Genomic DNA, 24,788 nt, shown 5'->3' with positions numbered 1-24,788 from the left:
TCATCTTACTAACTGGGATTCTGCTTTCCTTACTGAGCTCTGACTGACACAGTGCTGGGCACCAGAAGTGGGATAGTGCAGTAGCAAAAAAAGAGAACAGGTGGCCCCAGTGTGGGGATTGGCCAGTAGGTGGTGAGGCAACTGTTACAGGAGTCTTAAAAGCAAAAAGGCCACCCGAGTGACGTGAGGGTAAAAAACATTGGCACGACTTGTTTATGCAACTTGGAAAGGAGAAAAATGTGTGTGTAATGAACTTGTGAATTTGGCTAAGGAGCCGTTAGGTAGCGTGAGAGAAGGGGCTGCACGTACTTCTCACTGTGTGTGGCCAGGCACTGCAGAAGAAAGCGAGGCTTCCTGAAGCGTGCAAACAGAACTTATAGAAAACACAGAAGGCCCAGGACTATTTGGGCTGAAAAAGAATCTCCCTACTAGCAAATGACTTTAAAGGGGAAAATAGCTTTAGGATAAATATGAAGTAAAAAAATGTGGCTGCAAAAAAAGTTTGTGAGGGCCAGCGATGTGGCATAGCGGGTAAAGCTGCCACCTGCAGTGCCGGCATCCTATTGGGTGCTGGTTGGAATCCTGGCAGCTCCATTTCCTATCCAGCTCTCTGCTATGGCCTGGGAAAGCAGAGGAAGATGGCTCAGGTCCTTGGGCCCCTGCACTGAGTGGGAGACCTGGAAGAAGCTCATGGCTCCTGGCCGTTGCAACCATCTAGGGAGTGAACCAGCGGATGGAAGACCTCTCTCTTTTTCTCTTTGCCTCTGCCTCTCTGTAACTCTGCCTTTCAAATAAATAAATAAATAAATCTTTTGAAAAAAAGAAAGCTTTGTGAACATCTAGAACATTTAAGGCTGTGCCAAGTATTCCCTATTAGCCAGACAAAAAAGACATCCGAGAATCTTAAGGGCATTGTTCCACAGCACCTTGATAGGCCTTCCAAAGCAGAGCTGCCTACTTTGAAAAGAATTGTGCTTTATATTTGTTAGTGGAGTGAACTATATCTTGAATACAGGAGATTAAAAAAAGATTTTAAGGCAGTATCAGCCTGGACTAAAAATGACTAAGACAAATTGAAGAGGCCTCTAGGTCCTAGATTTCTATGTGCAGAAAGCAGGTTAAGGGGCCAACATTATGGCACAGTGGGTTAAGCCACCACTTGTGACACTGGCATCCCATTTCAGAGTGCTAGTTCAAGTTCAGGCTGCTTTGCTTCTGATCCAGCTCCCAGCTAAAGTGCCTGGGAAGGCAGTGGATGATGACTCACGTGCTTAGGCCCCTGCCACCCATAAGGGAGACCTGGATGGAGTTCCTAGCTCCTGGCTGTGGCCTGACCTCAACCTGGCTGTTGTAGCATTTGGAGAGTGAACCAGAAGGTGGTAAATCTCTTTCTCCCACTCTGTCTCTCTGTCTCTCCCCATCTCTCTTGCTCCCTATTTCAAATAAATAAATAAATCTTTAAGAAAGCAAGCAAGCAAACAAGCAGGCTGAAAGGACCACTCAGCTGCAAACATGGGCCATTTCTTGTAGAAATGGAAGAGTGAGTCAGAAGGTAAGTCTAAGAACCCAGATGCAGAGCCACAGGCAGCATCAAGAGTCACGGAGAGCAATGGACTGGAGAACCATGCCCGGGAAACAGAGCTGGGCTCTGCAGAGGAAGAGTCTTGGCATCTGGAGTAGCCAATCTGTGCCTGGCTGGATTTCAAGGTTACTATGGAGCTTCAACTGCTATATGCCTCCATTCCTTCCCCTTTTCATTGGCAGCTCTAAGGTGCTGATTTGCTTGTTCTTATCATCAACATAAGGAGATTTTGTGTGTGTGTGTGTGTGTGTGTAACGCAAATCACTTTCTAAGGAAGTTGAGAGATCTTTGGAACAAAAGGGGCTGCACCTGTAGACACTACACCATTGGTGTCTCTGCCTCTAGACCTAGCTCATATCATGACTCATGATGTTGTGGACTTTAAGTCTGATTAGCTAATGGGATGAACCTTCCAGAAGAGGGAATATCAATGTATTTTCCATGAGAGAATTACATGTATTATTTTATCCAGAAGGTAGACTGTGGTATATTGTTTGCAAAAGATATCAACAATAATCCCGTTCATGCCTAGACACAGACTCTGTTGCAGTGACGCTGTGGCTCATGGTTGTCTCAGTGACCCACTTTGACTGAAACCAAATGATGTGATAGAAGTGGCATGCTGCTTCCTAACCTAGCCTTGAGTGGCCTTAGAATTCTGCACAAAGAATCTGTACATGGCCAAACTTTAGTTAAGCTTCTAAAACCTCACCTAGGCCTGTCTGTGCACTTGTAGAGAGCAGTTTTAGCAAAGAAGCCAGCTCAATCAGTTTAGCAAGAACCACCCACCCCTGATATCACTCTAAACATTTGACTGGAGTCCTCACCCTCCACTGTCTCCCACATGACGTCTGACTACCCCGATCTGACTTTGGTAAGTATCCTATTAGGGCTATTAATGCCGAATCGCCTTCTGCCAAGATCGGCCATCCACTGACCTCCTGATCTTCCACTCTAAATCCCTACTTGCCCAATTCTGTGTTTGAAATCAGCCCCGATTTTACTTCCCCACTGCAAAATCCCATGCCTATTGAAATGGTCTTAAAGTCTACCTTCTGCGTGGCTTCTCTGTATCCTTGAATAACTGTTTCCTTAATGCTCTGTCACACATAGAATATGGCCCCGGGGCCACCAGGTGAAAGAAGACTTGTGCGTGTGAGGGCTCTGGGGAATCAGCAGCTACGTAAGGCAGAGAGGAACCTCCATCTGAGATCTCCAGAGCAACGAGCTGGCGATCCCTGCCAGCCACCACTGGGGGGGGAGAACCTGGAGCTTCTGTCAAGCCTCTGTACGACTGCAGCTGCACGCACGACCCAAAGGAAATGCAGCCAGAGGACCATCCCGCTGAGCCCAGCCCAAATTCCTGACCACCGCATCGGGAGAGCACACAATTGGCTGTTTCAATTACTAAGTTTCGAGTGGCTTATTACACAGTGATAGATAACTTCTAAGACTGACATTTTTGAACTAAAATTTGGAGGATAACAATTCAGGTTCTGGAGGCCCTTGAAAATCACCTAATCTCACCTATAATCTTCTGTAAAAAATTACTTATTTGAAAGGTAGAGTGACAGTGGGGTGGGAGGGGGGAGGTGGAGACACAGAGAGACTGGGAGACATCTTCCATTTGATGGCTTTTTTTTCCAAATGGCCACAATGGTTGGGAAAAGGCCAGACTGAAGCCAGGAGCTAGGAGCTCCATCTGAGTCCTCCATGTGGGTAACAGGGTTCCAAGCACTTGAGGGATCATCCTCTGCTTTCCCAGGCACGTTAGCAGGGAGCTGGATGGGAAGGGGAGCAGCTGGAATTCACAATGGCACTCTGATATGGGAAGCTGATGTCACAAGCCATGTCCCAACACACTGCCCTGCAGTGATGGCCACAATAAACTATAATCTTTTTACCATAACTTTACCAAAAAAGCATGCCACGCTTTTGCTATCAGCTGCAGAGACAAGAAACTCAACACCTTCTAAGCTAGATCTGAATATTTTGGATTATATTCTTTACTTGGAAAGTTACCCCTGGTTTTATAGCTATAGATACAATCTAGGGGAAAATATTTCAAATGTGGAAAAACTTATGAACAAAGATGTTCACAGAAGTCATGCATAATAATAGAAAATTAGAGGGGCTAGCATTTGGCAGTCAGTCAAGCTGCCATTTGCATCGCTGGCATCCCATGTCAGAGTGTGGGTTTGAGTCCTGGCTGCTCCACTTCTAATCTACCTTCCTGTTAATGCACCTGGGAAGTCAGAGGATGATGTCCCCAGGGATTGGGCTCCTGCCACCCATGTATGAGGCCCAGATGGTGTTCCTGGCTCTTGGCTATGACCTGGTCCAGACTCGTCTAATGCAACCATTTGGGGGAATTAATCAGCAGATGGAGGATCTCTCTCTATCCCCATCTCTCTTTCTCTCTCTGATGCTCTGCCTTTCAAATAAACAAACTGAAAAGGAAAAAGGAAGAATAAGAAAAAGTTAGAAACACTACAGGAGTGAGCATTTGGTTGTATTCCCCCAAAACCTTTGCTCAAATCCTAACCTCTGGTATGATTGTGATAATACATGGAAAGAAATTTTTGCAGCTGTGTTCAAGTGAAGATGGCCCTGTATTGGATGCAAGAGGACTCTGATCCATTGACTGGTGTCCTTCTATAATGAAGAAAAGTTGAATGCAAAGGTACACACAGAGGGAAGACGGACCTGCGAAGACAGAGGCAGAGACTGCGGTGACACTGCCTGAGCCAAGGAATGCCAAGATTCTGCCTGCAACCTTCAGAAGCTAGATGAGGCTTCTCCCCTCGAGTCTTCAGAGGGGCCATGATCCTGCCAATACTCTGATTTCAAACTTCTAGCCTGGCCGGCGCCTCAGCTCACTTGACTAATCCTCTGCCTGTGGCGCTGGCACACCGGGTTCTAGTCCCGGTTGGGGCGCCGGATTCTGTCCAGATTGCTTCTCTTCCAGTCCAGCTCTCTGCTATGGCCCAGGAAGGCAGTGGAGGATGGCCCAAGTGCTTGGGCCCTGCACCCACATGGGAGACCAGGAGGAAGCACCTGGCTCCTGGCTTCAGATCGGCGCAGCGCACCAGCCGTAGTGGCCATTTGGGGGGTGAACCAATGGAAGGAAGACCTTTCTCTCTGTCTCTCTCTCTCTGCTCTCTGTCTCTCTCTCTCTCTCTGTCTAACTCTGCTTGTCCAAAAAAAAAAAAAAAAAAAAAAACAAAAAAACCAAAAAAACAAAAAACAACTTCTAGCCTGGAACTGTGTGCCAACAAATTCCTGTTGTTTTAAGCCACCTAATTGGTAGTAATTTTCTGTAGTATCCCTAGGAAGCTAATGTCCTCTGCATACAGGTTTTTTTGTATGTAAAATCGTGAAAGTGATAGCATTGACATCATTTTCACAAGACTCTAGTGACTACCACGTAAGTTATTATATGTAAAAGACTTAAGAAAGGTGCATGGAACATAGTGAGGACTCAGTGAAGAAAACAGGATGCTGAAGTCCAGGCAACTGAGACAGCAACTTTCTGGGCTCCCAGCTGCATGAGACATAGAGAATTTCATGTATCTGAAGCAGTGTCACAGGTGGAAACTGTCCCTGGGTACCCTCTGTTGTCTAGACCTCACTCCTTCATTTCTAATCTCCCAGATGCCATTAGCAGAGGCTTCCTCTTTTATAAGGAGCCCGGATGCTGGGCAGATAAAGCTGGAGGGAACTTGCAGAGCCCTCTCAGTCCAAGCTCCTCATCTGACAAATGCTTTGTAAGGCCTGTTTGATGCTTTGGACTTCACAATGTTCCCCAACAATCCTGGGGTGCAGGGGTGATGGGAAAGATATCAGCCTTACTTTATAACCCAAGAACAAAGTGATATACACAGGGGTCTCTAAAGACTTCCAGCCACAAGAGTACCAAGTTCAGGAATCTCTCTGTTTACTTGCCTGTACTTCAAAGGATCTTTCCAGGTGTGTCAGTGTAGACCAGTGATTCAGTGGCAGCCCCATACCCCTGCTTGCAGTTGAGTGCGCTGTGCTTCTGAGTGTAACCTCACTGCAAGCCCATCGCCTCCACTGGCTGGGCCAGAGGTCAACGGCCCAGTCTCACTACTTTCTCAGGGGTCTCTGATTTCAGTTCTGTGTTCAGTTCAAGATCATGGGCAGAACCATGTTAAAGGTATTAGACACCAAACAAGAACCTGGCCTAGGACAGAAGAAGTCACCTGAAGTATGTGTGTGTGTCTGTGTGTGTGTGCGTGTGTATGTGTGTGTGCGTGTGTGTGTGAGTGTGTGTGAGTGTGCTGTGTTTCAGAAGCCTTGGAAAGCCAGCATAGCAACACAGGGCTAAGAGTCCATGGGCCTCCGTTGACAAGTGCTGAAGGCTGGTGCTCTAGACTGGGTTAGGCCATAATAATAAGATTAGCAATCCTTCTACCCATGTAAATCTCCCTTCTGTCCCTAATTTATTTCCACCTACTGCAGTTGGGTAAGGAGGCAGATTTCATAATTCTGAGCCCAGAGAGGTGACGTGACTCGCCAAGGGCCTCGTGGCCTAAGATGAGCAGACCCGAGATGATGTGCAGATGCCCTGGCTTCCAGTTTTGCTCAATAACTGGAATCCGACAGCTCTAGAAGAAAGGTCAGAGCTGGATAGGGCACGCGAGGACCTCCCGTCCTTTCCTCTGGAGAAGCGGAGACTTGTTCAGAGTCACGAGGAGGCCAGTCAATGGCAGAGACAGGGCTGAGGCTCCAGGTGTACTTGCCTACCAGGACAACGTCATTAATCAGAGTAAAGCCCAGCCAGTGTCGCTGGGTGCATCCCTGAGAAGGAATTGTGTGCATGCAAATGTGAGGAACCACGGAGCAGAGGGGGCCTGCGAGAGCTGGCAGTTCCTAAGTATGCAAGAATCCCGCTGCTTCCAGGAGGGGCTGCCCATTCTCAGGGCGGGTACTGAACAGAAAAGGGGCAACCAGAGCAGGGGCAGAAGAAAGAGCTGGCAGCGGAAGCAGGCATCCCGCAGGTGGGAAATGGGCAGTGCCCACCGTCTCAGCAGGAGTGGGCGGGAGGCGTCTGGGAATTGTGGCAGGGGAGGAGTCTGGGAGCATTGACGCCGCCTTTGGCGGGTGCACGACTCCATCTCCTCCACCTCACCCCTTCTGGGACTTTGGAGCCAGCTCATTCACATGCAAATCCCTTCAGCAACTGGAAGCCAGGCCTCTGACAGCTCATCGAAGGAAAACAGCCGGAGCACTGGGAAACAAAGGGTGGCTGTGTTCTGCAGCAGGTTGCCTGGCTCAAGGTATGTCGCTGTCAGGACTGGGGTGACCAGTCCTGGGCGAGGGACAGAGGAGCCGCCTCCAGCCCCTGTCCAGGGCAGAATTTACAGGCACGTCTACTGCTGTCCAGGACCCTGCCCTACCCCAGCCCCAATTCACATCCTGAAATCTTTGCCCAGAAATCTTTCCGGGGTGCTGGGCTAGGAACGGAGGGATGGGCTCGCAGGTCCTGTGTCGCTCTAACCTCCTCAGCGGCAGCGTGCTGGAGTCTGCAGCTCACAATAGCTTAGAGGCGCCAATCATCAGTTTTTCAGAGATTTTGCTACCCTGTTGTTAGACACAGCATCACTAAAAGTGAAGTTTCATAACCTTACAATGAAATAAATTATAGTAGAAATAAGCCAATTATGTGAAGACTCATCACTTTCTAATGCCTTTAGCATTTTCTATTCTCTGCACTCCTAGGTTGTTAGCGTTCATTGTCGCTGAGTGGTGACACTGCAGGCTCTTCCCCCTCATTGCCACCCACCCGCCAAGTCTGGTCCTTAATCATTTACAGGCACCTATACCACACTCTGCAGGCCTCAGGTTTCCCACAGGCACAACTCATGCTGCTCTGCAGGCGTCATGTGGTCAAAGGAGACGTGGGTATGAAAGCGGCTTGTAAGATCTGCTGTTGCTGCGGCCTGGCACTGTGGCATAGCGGGTGAAGCCACTGCCTGTAATACTTACATCCAAACCGGCACCGGTTCAAGTCTTGGCTGCTCCACTTCTGGTCCAGCTCCCTGCTAACGTGCCTGAGAAAGCAGCGGAATGTGGCCCAAATGTCTAGGCCCTTGCCACTCACATGGGAGACCCAGATGAAGCTCCTGGCCCCTGGCTCCTGGCTTTGGCCTGGTCTAGTGCTGGCTTTTGTAGCCATCTGGGGAGTGAACCAGCACTGCCTCTCCTTCTCTCTGTAATTCTGACTTTCAAAATAAATAAATACTTAAAAAGAAATCTGTTGTTACCTGGAAGCCTTTAGTCGCAGCCCTATTTCCCAGTTTCCCTCGTGCTCCGCACCTGGACCTGTGGGCTTCCTCCCCCGTTCCCGTTCCTGTCCTTCCTCCGCCTTCCTTGCTGTTCTTCATGCACACACCACACACTTTCCCACCTGGCAGCCTCTGCACTGCCTGTTCCTCGTGGCTGCAATGCCTTTCCCCAGGGAAAAGCAGCGGCTCATTTCCTCACCTTCAAGTCTTTATGCAGATGCCGCCTGCTCAATGAGGTCTGCTCTAAAGGGGGACATTTAAATCAGGACCTGGACCTAAACTCATGCAGCTGCCCTTGACCCTGTTCTCTTGTGTTTCTTTGCCTACCAGCTTCCTACTGTAGCCAGTCCCATCCTTGGTGGCCTCTGATGGCCTTTGATGGACTTGCAGTCTCTGTTTGGTGTTGTCTGCCCACTCCTCCCCCACCCCCTGCAGTGTAAGCACCAGGCTGGCAGGGATTTCTGTCTGCTCTGATGATCGCTGTCTTCCAAGCAGGTGCTTGAAGACATTAAGAATATGCTTGCCCAAACGTTGCCCCGTGGCAGAGGCAGGCAGGTCCCGCTCACCTTGCCCTCACTGGACGCAGGCCACACCAGAGGTACCCTCCCTCCCTAGACTCAGAGGAAAGGACACCCTTATCTCTGCAGAGGCTGGGATAGAGAGCGGATTCTGAACAAACAGGCTGGCTAAGCTGTCCCCAGGTTGTTACCATGACGTCATAGCCTTGTGTCCTCCCATCAATCAGCTTTCTCCCGTACTGTTCTCTCTTCATCAACCTAAGCATGAAATATGCACAGCATTCTATTTCTTTGAGTCTTCACTTATGCCACGCAAACCTTACATGACATAGATTTATGTCACTCTATCTTTTTTTTTTTTGACAGGCAGAGTGGACAGTGAGAGAGAGAGACAGAGAGAAAGGTCTTCCTTTTTGCCGTTGGTTCACCCTCCAATGGCCGCTGCGGTTGGCGCGCTGCGGCCGGCGCACCGCGCTGATCCGATGGCAGGAGCCAGGTGCTTTTCCTGGTCTCCCATGGGGTGCAGGGCCCAAGTACTTGGGCCATCCTCCACTGCACTCCCTGGCCACAGCAGAGAGCTGGCCTGGAAGAGGTGCAACCGGGACAGAATCTGGTGCCCCGACCGGGACTAGAACCCGGTGTGCCGGCGCCGCAAGGTGGAGGATTAGCCTATTGAGCCACGGCGCCGACCGTCGCTCTATCTTTTGTTGCAAGTGTCTCAGACAAGATTCTAGCTAGCCACAGGGAAGGACGATTTCTTTAAACAAGGGCTATTTGTAGGATAAATGAATACTCTGTCTGCTTCCTACTTTTCCTTCTACAAGACCCCCGGAGAAAATTCAAGCTCTACCTTTCTAAGAAACTGTTTCCTATGTTTGCAGATGCTCAGAGATGTGCACCCCTCCCCCCCGGCCCCGTGTACCTGCCCCGGTCACAAGCCCCCCTCACATTCACCCACACACACCCACATCCTCTGCCCCAGCACCAGGGTCTTCCTTTGGCTCCCTATCACCCAGGAGCCTTAACTGTTTGCATTTCTGCATAGAAGGAGCTATTGTCACACTTTCCCAGGCTTATTTGCACTCCCTGTTTCTTTAGGATTGGTGTTTGGAACCTGGTGTCTCAGGAGGGAAGAATCTCTCACTGGGACTACAGAATTGAAATTCATGAGAAACAGTTATCACTTTCTCATTTCCTCCTGGGACCAAGGCCTCCTGTCCCTTCTCAGAGAATTAGCAGAGCTGCTGCAGGAGCTGGGGTCAGCGCAGCCTGCGGGCAGAGGGCATGTTCTAAGTAAACACTGAGTGCTGCATAGAAGTTAGAGCGCTGGGATTGGAGGATTTCTCTCTCAATTACACAGCAAGATGCAGCCTGACCCGGATGGCCTGGGGCAGGGATAGACTCGGAGTCGCAGGCCATCAGAACTGGAAGAGCTGGCAGAGAGCAGCGAGTCCAATTCTCTTGCTGGGAAGAGGTAAAAGTGAGACCCCGACCGGAGCAGTGACTGGCCCAAGGTCTCAGCAGGATCCGTGGCTGATTTCTAGATCAGAGCCCTTCCATTTAAGCTCACTGCCAGGAGAGGTGGGCCTTTCCTGCTCTGTGCTTGCTGCTCGAGAATACACAGACACGGGCCCTGAACTCATGGGGCCGACAGTCTAGTGGGAATGACCTTGAGCTCACCATTAGAACTTGTGCACCACAAGCAGATAAACTGAGCACTTTCCCATCCTTCGTAGCTCAGATTCCATTTCCTGTTATTTTTGTAAGATAGCTTTCCCCTCAAAGCTGGATAAAGAAGAAAGTTCTTTAATATGGTCTAGACAACCTCAAGGTCCTCTTATTTTACTAAATGACCATGACTGACAGGCTAAGTGATGCTTTAGGAATAATGCCTGTCCAGGAAGCTCATCAAGGCTCCTTTCAGGATGGAACTGGTCTGAGAAGGACCCCATGAGGGATAGAGCCATGACTTGGGACTAAGGAGACCAGGATCGGAACCTGGCATTTCTGTAGTGATTCGGGCAAATCCATTTGTGCCTCAGTTCCCTTTTCTGTAAGTTGGGTATAATAATCTCTGCTCTTCCTATCCTATAAGAATAAAATGTACTCATAGGTTAGAAACTAGTATAAAACTTATGTTGCTGCAAGAAACACACATAGGAGAAATTAAAAAAAAAAATCTCCTTCATTTTAACATTCCTTTCAAAGTCCTTTCCTACCTATTGTCTGAAAAAACTGTGTGATGGAGCATGGTTGTGGAAAGCTGGGTAGAGGTAAAGCCAGAGGTGAGAAAGCTGACATTCGCTGGGAATATGGTGGTTGCTGGCAGGCACTTGATTAGCCACACCATTGCCATCCTTGCTGCTGTCATCATATTTATTGAGCTAATTACATATGTGTTGGATTCAGGTCATTAGAGCATTCTCCTCATTTGGCATTCATAAAAAACCCAAGAAATAGCAATTACTGTTATGCCCCTTTTACAGATGGAGAAAGAGAATCATACCAAGTTCAATCAGCTGCTCTAGAAAGAGCTAGGGACAAGACCTGACCCCAGTCTGACTGGCCCTAAATCCTGACTCCAAACTGCTCAGCGCAACTGTATTGTGCTATACTGATTCCACTTAAGAGCCATGACTTCATTTAGGTCCGTCCACAGACCATGACGAAGATACTATATCCATTATGAGCAGGGCAAAACCAATGCTTAGGCGGTCAGAAGTCAGTAAAGCTTGGCTGCCGTGCCTCACTCAGGAGTGGCAGAGACGGGATTTCAGCCTTATGGTATTCTAAGTCCTATCTCAAAATCTAGATCAGCATTTTAACTGTTTTCCAGACTCCATGCACCTCAACTCAGTCTATGTCTTTCTGACCTTGATCTTCATCTTCCTGCTTTCCATCTCCAGGAAATTAGCTACCATGCTGTCGTGAACTTGGCCTGGGACCTCTGCTTCCTCCCTCTCCTTTTTGCAAGCACGGCCATCTCCATTATCCCCACCTGGGCTTCACAGCTCTCCTAGAAGCCTGTGGGCTCCCTTGGAACATATATATATACTACATTCAACATAGCTGTGGTCAATCTATGCAATACAACCACCTATGCAACCTTGTTCAGTGATGCCAGGTTCTTTTACCTTTACCTGTGCTCAACCCCCTTTCCTATAGTTCCAGCTCAAACTTCCACAAGAATTCCCCGACTGTGTTATCTCCCCATACCCCGTATCCCCATGTCACTGTATAGCTTCTAACTGGAGATTTTAGGCTCAACTGTCAAACGGTGCCAGGTGGAGTTGGTGCTGTGGCAGAGCAGGTAAGGCCATCACTTGCGATGCTGGCATCCCATACGGGCACCAGTTCAAGTCCTGGTTGATCCTCTTGTGATCCAGCTTCCTGCTGATGTGCAAGTGCTTGGGCCCCTGTACCCATGTGGGAAATCCAGAGGAAGCTCCTGGCTCCTGGCTTCAGTTTGGTTCAGCCTTGGTTGTTGTGGCCATTTGGGGAGTGAACCAACATATGGAAGATCTCTCTCTCTCTCTCTCAACTTTTCAAATAAATAAGTAAATCTTAAAAAAAAAAAAAAACAACAACAACAAAAAAACAGGCCGGCGCCGCGGCTCACTAGGCTAATCCTCTGACTTGCGGTGCCGGCACACTGGGTTCTAGTCCCGGTCGGGGCTCCGAATTCTGTCCCGGTTGCCCCTCTTCCAAGCCAGCTCTCTGCTGTGGCCCGGGAGTGCAGTGGAGGATGGCCCAAGTGCTTGGGCCCTGCACCCACACGGGAGACCAGGAGAAGCACCTGGCTCCTGCCATCGGATCAGCGCGGTGCGCCAGCTGCAGTGCGCCTACCGCGGCGGCCATTGGAGGGTGAACCAACGGCAAAAAGGAAGACCTTTCTCTCTGTCTCTCTCTCTCACTGTCCACTCTGCCTGTCAAAAAATTAAAGAAAAAAAAAAAACCAAAAAAACAAAAAAACAAAAAAGATGTGGCTAAGGGATGAAGGTAGTGCAGTAGAGTACCTTTGGTAAGCCTGCATCCTGTGTTGAAGTGCCTGCTCCAAGTGACAATTTCTCTACTTCTGATCCAGCTTCCTGCTAATGTGCACCTGGGGAAGTAGCAGGTGATGATTCAAGCATTGGGGTTCCCTGTCACTCACACAGGTCGAGACCCCTAAGAAGTTCTTGGCTCCCGACTGTGGCCTAACCTGGCCTTGGCTGCTGTAGACATTTGGGGAGACAATCGGCTAATGGAAGATCTGTGGAACCAGCTAATGGAAGATCTCTCTGTGGTCTCTCTCTCTCTCTCTCTCTTTCTCTCTCTCTCTCTCTCATTTTCTCTGTTTCTACCTTTCAAATAAAATGAGAATAGATAAAATGAAATAATGCCAATAAATAAAAGATGCCAGATGGGAAGCAAAGCAGAATGAAATAAGCCGCTTTGTATTCTATAGATAAAAACATGGTTTGCACATTAAACACACAGGGATATTCTTGACTCTGCAAAGAAAGGCTTTCACTGATTCCTCCAGAAATATGTGTCTTTCCCAGGTCCTTTCAGCTTTACTATTTTTGGTGGAGACACTAAAGCGAATGTTTCACTCTCTTTACTGTAAGAGAAGCAATAGTGAAAACAAGATGTGAGAAAGAATTAGCCTAGAAGGAACCACAAGGAGTGGTGGGGACCCCGTGTCCAGGCCCTCTCCACCTGTTTGAGCTGATTGCTGGCACACAGAAAGCTGCAAGAGTCACCAGATTTTCTGAAAGAATTTGGAAATGTAGACTTTTGTGTGAGGTCAGAAATTCTATGTTGATGAGAATTCATATTTGTTTTTATTCAAAACACAGATTAAGCCAATAGTGTTATCTTGGCTGGCTAAGAAAACGCATCTGCAGAATTAGTTCAACCTTTTGAGCACTTGTTTGTGACATTGGGTACACATGCTTAAACCCAAATTTACCAAGGATTTTCTCTGTCTGCCCTCACATAGCCTTCCTAGGCTTTTCTCCTGCATCTCCCTGAAATGTGCCAACCCTGTCTATTCTCTGTTCCGCATTGTCCTGGCCTCCATTCCTTTAGGGAGCTGGGCTGGGACATCTGCTTAGGGAACTGCACTGTGGAATTCCTGTATACCCTTCCAAAGACCTGTCTCCTATCTCAACTATTTCCACAGGCTTTCCTGATTACCCGGGAACGACCGCTCCCACACTCAGCCCTCTGTCTCACACCCTTTGTGTTACTTTGTCCAGCTTGTTCATTAGGCAGCTGTCTCATTACATACTGGGAACCTGGGAATTCCTCCAGGCTGGAAACCATCTAATTCACCTTTGAGGGCCTGTTCCTTGGAGGCGGCCACCTTATCACAGACTTTCAATAGAATTCTTGGACTTCATCTCATAGAAAATGAGCAGCTGCTGGAAGATTTTCAGCACGACACAATCAAAGCAATATTCTAAGAGAATATCTGGGTATACGTAAGTGGGTGGACTAAGGGAGAAGGATTGGTGTCAGGTAGACATCGAGGAGGCCATGGCAATGGACTGGATGAGAGGAACAAGAAGCAGAACTAAAGAAAAGAGTGGAGGAAATGTTGAATAATAAGCCAAAGATACAGGGTTCGCAGGAGGACAGTGGCATTGTGTCATCCCAACATCCAACAGACACCGATTGGCCTTTTATGCACATGAGAAAAAGAACAAAAACAGCAGCAGGCAAATTTTTTCAAATGAACAGATGTCATGAAATGAACTTGAAAATGAGGTGCGTGCATGCTCCATTCTTTTGGTGGTTCTGGTTTCTAAGTAACTCTACCGCTTTCAGTAACTATAGCTCTTCTCTAAGTACTAGTTGCTCACTCCATCTGGTGCTCAACCAAAAGTACTGAAATTTGCTGCATTCCTGGAAGCCAAAAGGCTCTTATGGACATATTAAAACACAGTACTCTATTATATTTAAGGAATTTTTAAGAGCAGGTTTGACTGTAGGCAACATTTGCCTTATCTTACAACTTAACAATCTATGCGTTCTAAGATGGGATTCCACTGTTGGTTATTTAAATAGAGAAGAGACTGTGAGTCTTGAGATGTAAATTCTGCTTCCAGCATGACCTTGAATTCTTTCTTTTTGGGACTTCAGAGATGATTATGGAGGTAGACTGTGATTGCTAAGGTTTTAGATATGTAGATATTCAGAGTTAAGTTAGCCAGAGACACCATCTGGTTCAACTCCTTGCATTTGACAAAGCCAGAGTCCCTTCTAGAAAGAGTCACGTGCCCAAGGTTAGTTAGGATAGTACGGCCACCGGCACCTAGGTCTCCCACCTCCCTGGCCAGCACCTGTGCTCTGCCTCTAGCCTGTGCCATTCACCAGCCGTGGTTGGGGTTCTTCAATCGTGCCCTGCAGGAATCCACAATGGCAGCCATATTCCAAGAAAGCAGATGTTGCTGTGCACGTGTGCACACCCCTCAAGAACCAGGGGCTGTGGGAGGTCAGGCTAGAGAGGAATTTTCACAAATGAGCATCCGGCCCATGGGCTTGGAGTCCTGCTGTTCTTCAGATTACTGATGTGCACTGTCAGCAGTTCCATCATGGCCACCCTGATGGGCTGGGTGGGAAGGGCGGTTTGTGGGCATGGGCTGGGCTGGAAAGGGTTCTCATGGGCTGGAAAGTCCTTTGTACTCACTCCTCAACCTGCCAAGGGAATTGAGTCATGCAGTAAAAATCTTTCAAAACATAGGATATTCTCACTTCCAAGGGAAATCTGTGATAGTGCAATCTGCTTGGCAAAGGACAGAGGTGGTCCGGCAGGTGTAAAAATTCCGCTCCAACAATTTGCCACTGTAGTAACCCGCTCAGCAGAGGGTGGGCTGGGATCATGTGCTTTTCCCCAGAGCTTGGGGAGGTAGGTATTATAACCACGGCCTCACCATTTTCTGAGTGTATCCTGACTATGATAATGACGATTTGGCAGGGTCATCGGAAAAATTCTGGGAGGGAGAATTGGGATTAGGATTCTGGAACTTAAGGTGCCTTAGGGATCCTCTCATCCAGTCTCTCAATGAACAGATGAAGACACAGAATGTTGGAGCGGAGTGCTGACGGATTTGGCAGTCACATGGCACACTCGTGCTTTGATTCAGATTGAAAGTGAAGAGCTTGCCTCTCATTCTTAGCCAGAAACAGCACATGTTCCTGGGCCTGGGGCTGGGGTGGCAGTTAGAAAAAGTGAACAGGGCTTCAACCATGTGCATGAGGCTTCTGGTGTGGACTTCAGAGGCAGTGGAGTCTAGCGCTGCCCCTGCACTCTGACCTCCAGTCTCCGCTCTGTCGAGGGGGAACTCAGGCAGAGCAGCAACCTTCAAGCTGTTCTGCCTCCAGGTGCTTCAGCGTGATCACGTCAGACAGGCAGGAGCGTGACCGTTAGTCTGCACAGCTCCACTCCTGTTGATTTTCTGTATGGAGCCTACTTCAAGGTGATTAGAGGGAAATGTTCCCGAGGGAGGAAATATTCTAAAAGCAATAAGAACAACAACAATCGGGGGCGAGATGAGTCTCTGGAGGGCGCTGTACCCTGCTGTCCTGTGAGATCTTGACCGTCAGAGGGAAGCACTGCCGGGCGTGTGTGGACAAGGGCATAGGGCCCTGGTCCAGGTGAATGCCGGTTGTCGGCTGATGAGGGTGCAGCGAGTCCCCCGGCTTCTGGGACCCCTGCAGGGAGTCAGGAGTCCAATGCCAGGAGGCCTTCTGGAAGCATGCACATGTGCATCTGTGGCTCCTCCCCACTATGCTCACTCCTTGCAACTTGGAGCATCGTGTTTGTTTGATTTGGAGCTGTAAGGATTGCAAGCCATCAAGCCTAGGTAGCCGGTCCCTGAGCAGATTGCTTTGTCATTGCCAGAGGTTGTGTTTTCTAGGCTATGTCTCTCTGAGATGGGCCAGATCTTTTGTTTCACAATAGTCTCATCATTCCTACCAAAGGGCACCCCATCCTGCCATGGTCTGGGACACCGGAAACATCTGGAGATAGTTTTTTGGTTGTCAAGACTGGAGGGGAGCGGCTGCTGGGGTTTAATGAGTAGAAGAAAGAGATGCTACTAAAAGTTCTACAGTGCTCAAGACAGCTTTTCTCAGCACAGGAATCCAGTTTCAAAATATAGAAGAGGATGAGACTGAGACACCCTGACGTGGAGCACCATGGGATACTTCATGCAAAACCAACATATTCAGTAGCAACACCCTACATAGACAACATGCTGAAACATAGGCGTGGCTCCAGCTCCTCTGACCAGGCTTCTTTCCCCGTCGTAAATCCCTGCAGTATCCTGAGGCTCAGGGGAGCACAACTGGTCAGTCCTTTGGTGGCCAAAAGAGCCTGGAGTCAAAGTCACAAGACTTGAGTTTGCAACCTTGACCTACCACCTACCAGCTGCAGAGCCTTGGGCGAGTTGCTTGACCTTCCTGAGTTTGTTTCTTTACCTATGAAATAGAATAGAAGTTCCTGTCTCCTAGGATTGTTTTAGAGTTTGAATGACACTAGAAAGCACCTTGAAAACTCACAACTTTGCTGGTGATCAAGTACTGTGGTTAATACAAGGTTAACTCCTATTGAACAACTGGCTAAGAAAAAATATGACCACGACAATACTAAAAATACACAAAGCCAACTCCAGAGTTGTTGGAAGAGAATCCCTTCTGGGAAGTCAGAGAGAGCTTAGAAAGTAGGTCCTTAGCTGTCCACATCTTCTTGAACTAGAGGCAACTTTAATAAACTTGATCTTTCTGAAACTCTCTGATCTCAGCCCCACCTTAAACCAAAAACAACTTCCTGCTCATGGCAATTTCTGTGGGTTCTTTCTAAATTCTAGGGCATGTTGTTTTTATGTTGTACTCCTCTGCTGCTCCTCCCTGTGTGTTTCTGTATCCTCTTCTCACAGTGAACCCCCAGCTCCCTGCCTTTGCGGATGACATGCAAAGCCCTTAGCCTGGCAATCACGGCCTTTCAGAAAGAACCACGGTCTAACCCACCTTTTCACCTGCACCTCTGACCGTGTGCTTCTGCAAAGCCTACATTTTCCAAACATTTGGTTATTATTTCCGGAATTGAGCAATGCTTTCTAATAGCTCAACTTTGGACATAATTATGACTTTGTTTCTGATTACTGCTTACTCTGAAGACTCTGTGCTTTTCTAACCGAGACTGTGGAACAGAAGGGAATGGCAACATTAAAGGCTTGAGAACAGAAAGAAGCCAAGGATGCTGTGGTTGGCTGAGTCACACCCTACCTGCCTCAGTTTCCCTGGGGTCCTTTCTCATTCTAGCATTCAGCTTCCACTTTAGGGCTTCACCCAGACCTTCCTTCATCACATTGCGACCTTCTAGATGCCACCCTAGGAGGGTATAAGGACAGTGTCTCGTCTGTGCTTCTTAACTCCCAGTGGAACTCTGGGCCCAGGTGAAAAACACTGATCGGGGGGTGTCTTACCTTCACATAGTCATATTCACAAAGATAGGAGGATTCCAAGTTGAAGTGCATGAAGTAAAGCTTGATACGAAAGCCTTCCGGGACAGTGATATTCCAAGTCACCTCCGAGTCACTCGGATAGGAGTCTGGATAGCCGGGTGACTGGATCTGGCCAAACATATCATTTAGCTCCACAGTGTGGGCCGAAGCCTTCAACAGGGAGAAGCACAGAGCATGACAGAGAAGGAGCCACCTGGAAGACATGAATGTACATGTACTTACATTCATGGACCAAGGTCCTCAGCGCTTAACTAACCAGCAGCCGGCAGACAGAGTCCTGTGCCTTCCTCTGCTTTGGTCCAGCCGGAGTGGCTTTCCCGCTTTGGACCTTGCTTACCCAGGCTGAAACATGGGAAGGTGGGATCCAGATGACTTCGGAGGTTTCTTCCAGTTTTGCTCTTTGGGAGAACTGATAATCTTATGAGTACTGAGCTTGTCCACAAAGCTCCACAGTTGGGACTCGGACACACATCATTTTACTGTTGACAACATAGCTTGCAAAAGTAGGCATGAATTGTTTTTTTTTTTTTTTCAGTTTTGCTTCCATTAAGAATCATACATTCCTTATTCTAATTTTTTTTATTCCTTTTTTTCTAATCCTTATTTTTCTAAAGGGTATTAATAACTTACTTTTTCTACTATTGGTATGAGAAATATTCAGTAACAGAATCCATAGGAGTTTAAACAGATTTAATGAAATATTTCACCACAAAAATCAAATGATGCAAAATTTTGAATAAAGATAGGATGGACAAAATAATTTTTCTTCCTCTTGGTAAGTATTCTAATGAATGATCCAAACCATAAAATGTATATGAGGGTACTTCAAAAATTTCAGGGAAATTGTGTATTGTGGAGGAAAAAAACCTATTCAACGATTTCAATTCTTTTTGCATTAAGATAAGCTTACCTTTTTATTCCACTTTTCCGTGAGACTTTGAAAGTGCCCTCATATTTCTGTAGTAATCAGAGATAAAGGGCCATTAAAAGAGCTACAAAAAGGGGCAAGAAATGGAACTTATAGAACACAACAAGAGCGGATGATGCAATAATGAGGCAAACTGACCAAGGCCGAGCAAAGCCCTAGGGGTCAGTGTGCACGCCGGGCACCTGATCTAGTAGATCAGTCCTCTCCAGCACCCAGGGACCTTGAACTCAAACATCCCATATTTGGCTCACCAACTTCCTTCCTAATTAGTTCCTGCTCTCATTTTGCTTTTCTTTGAGTGGTATCCCGTTAGCCAGTTTCCTAAGCCTGAATTTTCCCCTTCCCCTTTCCTGTTATACCACGTGTATGGTCAATAAGCCCTATTTCTTTTTCTTGCTGTCTTCTGCAAACCCATCTCTCCACGCCAGTCCATTACCTGCTTTAAACCCTGTGATCCAAACTAGTGCTGAAGCTTCCTGACCGACCTTCCTGCCCTCTCCTTTATATCATTCAGCAGCTTTCTGCCAACGTTGCTTTCCTAAAACACAGCTGTGGCCATGCTGCTCTGCTGTGCCTGCAGGTGCAGCATCTGTTCCCAGGGTAGCTGCTGAGGCCCTCTTGGATGTGGTGCTGACATGCCTGCTCAGCCTCATCTCCGCAGCCACCGCGTGTGCCTCTTTCATCCTGGAAGCCTGCCGTACCCTTCCACACCTCGGCCACGTGGCAGGTGCCATATGGGTTGCGGGTGTCCTGTTTGTCCACCACCATTCAACTCAAAATCTCCTGGGCTATTGCACTTTCCTTGGTCCATCCAGATTCCATGGCTCCTGAACATGGTTCTGTGGGGTCAGCCACCACACTGCCCGACACAGCCTTTGAAGCTAAGTGTACTTGGGTTCAAATATCAATTTTTCTACTTACTGGCTGTGAAAACTCAAGTAACTAGTCTCTCTGAGCCCCAGTTTCCTTATATATTTAATGAGGGTTATAAGCCCTAATTTCCGGGGCTTATCTGAACATTAGAGGTGATGTATGGAAATGACCTAGAATATAGCCTGGTGTATAACTGATTATGAATGAATGAATGTGCAGCCAGAGTCTTAGACTGCTTAAAAAGTCAACGCTGGGAAATTATTCCAGCATCTCTGGATTAGCAGCTGTCTATTTGCTGATCAGGAAGTTGTCTCGTCCCAACAACTCTCACTCCCGCATACTCAGGTGCGTGGATGTGTCTATACATACACATGCATTTTTGAACGTGCCCACACAGCAAGACAACTGCATACATAGATTCAATTATCTAGCTGTCTCATGGAACATGCCAGTTAAGTAGCTAAGTACAAAAAAAGTATTAACAGGCTGGCACTGTGGCTTAACAGGCTAATCCTCTGCCTTGTGGCGCCGGCACACCGGGTTCTAGTACCGGTTGGGGCGCCAGATTCTGTCCCGGTTGCTCCTCTTCCAGGCCAGCTCTCTGCTATGGCCCGGGAAGGCAGTAGAGGATGGCCCAAGTGCTTGGGCCCTGCACCCGCATGGGAGACCAGGAGAAGCACCTGGCTCCTGGCTTCGGATCAGCACGATGCGCCGGCCGCAGCGGCCATTGGAAGGTGAACCAACGGCAAAAAGGAAGACCTTTCTCTCTGTTTCTCCTCATTATACACTCTGCCTGTCCAAAAAAAAAAAAAAAAGTGTTAACAGTCTCGGTCTGTGAAATGGAAATATCAATGTTTTTAGTACATGATCCTTCTAGACCAATGAGAACATTTTATATACATAAAATGATTGTTTTTTGATAAAAAAAAAAACTAAGTCATTAAAATGTTTCCTGAGGCCCCTTCCATTAGCAACATGTGAGATGCTGTTAAGAAAGTGAACTATTTTAATGCAACAACTGGTGTCAATGTTTTAGAAACCCACTCTGGAGGGAAGGCCTCAGAGGCAGAGAAAAGGCAGGGCCTACATCCAACTTATCCAGTGAATTACTAGGAAAGCTGAGGCCAGGAAGCCTGAGCTGAGGGTCTCAGGCCTCCCATTTTCCAGTGTTAATGGGCCTGGGAGTTCAGGTTCAGTCACGCCAAGGAGGGGAGAGCAGACTCGCTTATTCATCCTCGCCTTAGGGAAGGCATGGCAGGTCTTTGGTTCCTCATCCTTGAAGTGGTCATAGGAATGACTTCCCACAGGGCTGCGATCCGAGGGAGGGTTGGAAAGTACTTTGTTAAGTGTCCAGCCCCAGGCAGACTTTAGCTATGATTACCCCATCAGACTGCTTCCCGAAAAGCAGGCGCTAGGAATGAGCCTTGGCTCCCTAAGCGGACTTCTTTGCAATAGCGACACCCAGATTATGCAAGGCTGAAAGGGCAACTTTCTCCGTGCCGGCCTTTTCCAGACCACAAAGAGCAGACTCTGAGCCCCAGAAGGCCAGTGCTGTCCAGGCTGGCAGCTGAGCCCCATCGAGCCCAGAGGCTCAGTGCCATGTGCGGTAGGCAACCGGTCAGCGGGGGAGGAAGCCTTGTGAAGCTTTTTGTTCCCCTCTGTTTGCATCTCAAAACAGTTTCACACATATGAAGCAAATATCTCCTTGCATGTAATGGGATTGAGCATATGCTTGCTTGCTTGCTTGCTTGAGGGGCTGTGAATCAAAGAATCTAAGTGGCAGCTTTCATTCCTCATCACACTCTCTGTTCTTGGCTTCTTCTACACCAGGCGCCGGCTGTACAATTCCTGACACCTGTTATCTATCCTCCAGCTATTCAAAAAAAAGTTTAGCTACATGTGTTGGAAATGTCAAAAGTAATATATAGAGCTTGGATTTCATAGGCTGCACTGTGGGAACAGGCTATCGGGGCTGCGTGAAGATGCCTGCCGGCCTCTGTGATTGTAGGCTGAGTGACAGTTTCTGTCTGCTCCATTCAGTTTCCTCATTCCAACCTACACAACACCAAGACTCCCTTTCTGAGATTAAGAGTTGGGAGGGACTGCATCTCTCCCTTTCACAGCACTTTTTTTTTTTTTTTTTGGAGTGGATAATGAAAAGGATACCCCAAGCGATGTCATATCCTACCCAACACCATCTGGTGAGTTAACTTCAACAGAAGAAGGGACTAACAAAGACCACCAGAAGAAGCTGGGGCCAGGCCCATAGCATGCCCAGGCATTTGGCCAAGGCAATTAATCCTGTGAAAGATAGTTTAAAAGCCTATGGCTTTATGTGGAAATTAAAAAAAAAAATACGAATGCCAGAGCCACTCCTCAAGACAGATTCTGGCTTAATTGGCCCAGGGTGAGGTCTGGGCACGAGCATTTTTGAAAGCGCTGCAGGTCATTCTGCTGCACGGCCAGCATTGAGAGCTGTGGCTGTAGAATAATAACCTGGTGGAGAGTCCAGTGGAACATAGTAGAAAAACTCTTGGACCCAAGGTTGAGTCTGGGTCTTTTCCAGACCACCAGTGTAACTTATGCCAAGTTGCTTAACTGCTTTTATCCTCATTTAACCATGAATCCCTGCCTCACCCCAAATCTGAAAACTTCACGAGACGGAGCCCAGGAAAGTGCTTTCCCATCTCTGAAATGCCATGTCCCAGGGAGCCAAGACCCTCTCGAGGCTTCCAGTGGAGAACTTTTCTAGAAGTTCCTTTGCTCTTCAACTGAGTTTGTTGCAACCAATAGTTAACGTATGCCCGGCAAATAACAGACATTTTGCCAGGTGCCTGCTGTCCAAAGACAAAGAAATAGATCATGAACCATGTATGGGAGGTGGACACTTGGACAAGGAACTAATACAAGGACAGTAACAAGTGCAGTTCCAGCCCTACCCTGGTGAGATGGTAGTCAGGGGAAGAGGAAGTGAGTTTTGAGCCAGTCAGGTCTTCTAGGTGGAAAGTAGGGGGGATGGTTGTTCCAAGGTGAGGGTTGCACACATGTAGAGATACACAGATGTCACTCAGCCCTGATGTTGGGCACAGCTGGGGCATTGTGGGATAGGGTGGGATTTAGATTCCTGACAGGTAAATCAGAATATCACCCCATGCGAATGGGCATACATTTCATTTTCTCAGGAGAAGGGAAAATGTCATTTTACTGTAGGTTTAAAATTACAATGGACTGGTAAATGGAGCTACTGGATACCTTGAAGGCTTGATTATGGCTTTGACGGCAGGTAATTGGCCCAGATGCAGAGAAGTTGCTAGGTGATTTTGCAGAATGGAGACAAATAGAAAGACTTCTCTATTAAAAGAAAATTAGTGGGACAAGAGGCATTTAGGGACTTAACACATCAACAGAGGGTTTTTTTTTTAACTTTTTTTGTGGTTTTAGCAGCATTAATATTTATAAGGAATATAAATAGTACGGAGAGCTGGGTTTTAAGATTTTCAGAAAAGAAAAAGAAACTTGTATGGAATACCTGGGAAGATGAAGACCAAGGAAGCCGGAAGAGCTTAAAAGCAGGTAGAATTTAAAGTCCTAGGTTCCAGAACACCAAAAGATCCTTTTGTTAAGAAACGTTGCAGTATCCCTTTAAGAGTCATTTGGTGCCGGGATTCATAGACTGATTCATGCCACCAGCTGCCTCTGATTTCAGTGAGAAACGCAGAAATGTCTAAACTGTAAAATGGGGACAGGTTCCTAGTGCTTTTTTTTTTTTTTAATGGAGCTTTAACTGGCAAACTTTCGGAGAGCCTAGCGGTGGGAAACGGGGTCTTTTCCGGTTGGAACAAATAAACACAGAAACGCAGACCTAACCCTGAAAGTGTCTGCAGGGCCACATCGAGGCTGTTTGCAGGGGAGAACAATGAAAAGGCAGCCTTGTGGGCCACGGGAGGAGAGCCTGGTGGCCGGCAGGCAGCGCCCTGCGCCTGCCGAGGGGGGACCGTGCCGCCCGCCGCGGCGCTGGTGCTGGAGCAGGCTTTGCATAGTCTCCGATTTCAACTTGCTGGGCTCAGCAGCCTGGGGAAGGCGCCTCGGGCGTCTGCGACTCCCTTTGCAGAACCCCGAGGGCTGTTGAGAGACCCCTCCCCTCCCCTCCACTCAGAGGACTCGCAGGTGAGCCTGTTCGGGGCCAAGGTCAGTCGCTCTCGCTGGCTACTTGACACCTGGCCCCCCGAAAGGGCGCAGTGCCCTCTCCTGCCCTGGTACTCACCTCATTTTCCTGCCTTGCGCCCTCCTGGCCGCCTGGTCTTGGTCCCCCCGGGCCGACTTGTCTGCGCTCGTCCCCGGTGCGGTGTCAGCGATGCCTTATCTTTGTTCTGAGGTCCCTGTGTGTCTCCGGAATTGGCTGGCATTCTCCATTCAGGTCACGCCTTCCCCTGCCTGCAACAGATCCCCTCTCCCCCCTCTCCCCCTGGCTGTTCCTCTCTCCCCGCCGGCTCTTGACTGCTCTTGCACACACGCAGAGGGGCCTGACACAACAGTCTGTCTTCACCCTTCCGAGATCGGCTCCTCCACGTCCCTCCCTTCTGCTACAGCCGATTCCAGTCCTGGAGAGAAAGTGACTGGGAGGCTCCCAAAGGTATTTGTACCACCGAGTGTGTGTGTGTGTGTGTGTGTGTGGAGACAGTGCAGGGGATGAAGTCTAATCTCTGTCTTCACTGTCCCTTGCCTCTTGGCTGTAATTTTCTGCTTGTCTTCAGGACACCAGCAAAAGAACCCCAATTAAACCGAAACAGCCGCAAAGGCGATTCTAGCATTCACACCAGGAGGAAGAAAAGAGCTGAAGCCCAGAGCCTCGGTCTGTGTGCAGATGAGAGCAGGTTTTCTGGGAACAGAGCTGCCGGCCTGGGAAGTGCAGGAGACACTTGTTGGCACTGTGCTGCAGCTCAGGGCAGAGGCCCGAGCCAGCCCAGGAAGGGCCCATCCCAGCAAGAAATCCTGGTGCACCCGGGGTGTCTGAAGGCCCTGGGCCTGGGTGCACCATCTCTGTGCCCGTGGTGTGTGCAGACG

At 48.3% G+C, this 24,788-nt stretch overlaps 1 protein-coding gene across 3 annotated transcripts in view; it reads right to left on the bottom strand.

Annotated features, from left to right (window-relative positions):
• Positions 1-24,127, bottom strand: part of MASP1 (MBL associated serine protease 1) — a 72,018-nt gene extending 47,891 nt beyond the window's left edge. Inside the window, exons 1-2 of one of the 3 annotated variants that reach the window (XM_062210263.1) lie at positions 23,989-24,127; positions 17,885-18,116 (exon numbers count right to left, since the gene is read on the bottom strand). In XM_062210263.1, coding sequence (XP_062066247.1) covers positions 17,885-18,116; positions 23,989-23,993 — 237 coding nt within the window. In that variant the 5' untranslated portion in view covers positions 23,994-24,127. Of the gene's footprint in view, positions 1-17,884; positions 18,128-23,988 lie in introns of those variants that run through there. The other 2 variants (XM_062210282.1, XM_062210275.1) reach the window with 2 other exon arrangements.
• Between the last annotated feature and the right edge of the window lie 661 nt (positions 24,128-24,788).

Source organism: Lepus europaeus, chromosome 2 (genome assembly GCF_033115175.1).
Source record: "Lepus europaeus isolate LE1 chromosome 2, mLepTim1.pri, whole genome shotgun sequence".
Taxonomy (NCBI): domain Eukaryota; kingdom Metazoa; phylum Chordata; class Mammalia; order Lagomorpha; family Leporidae; genus Lepus; species Lepus europaeus.
Note: the sequence above shows the minus strand (reverse complement) of the source record. Positions and strands in the feature narration are given on the sequence as shown.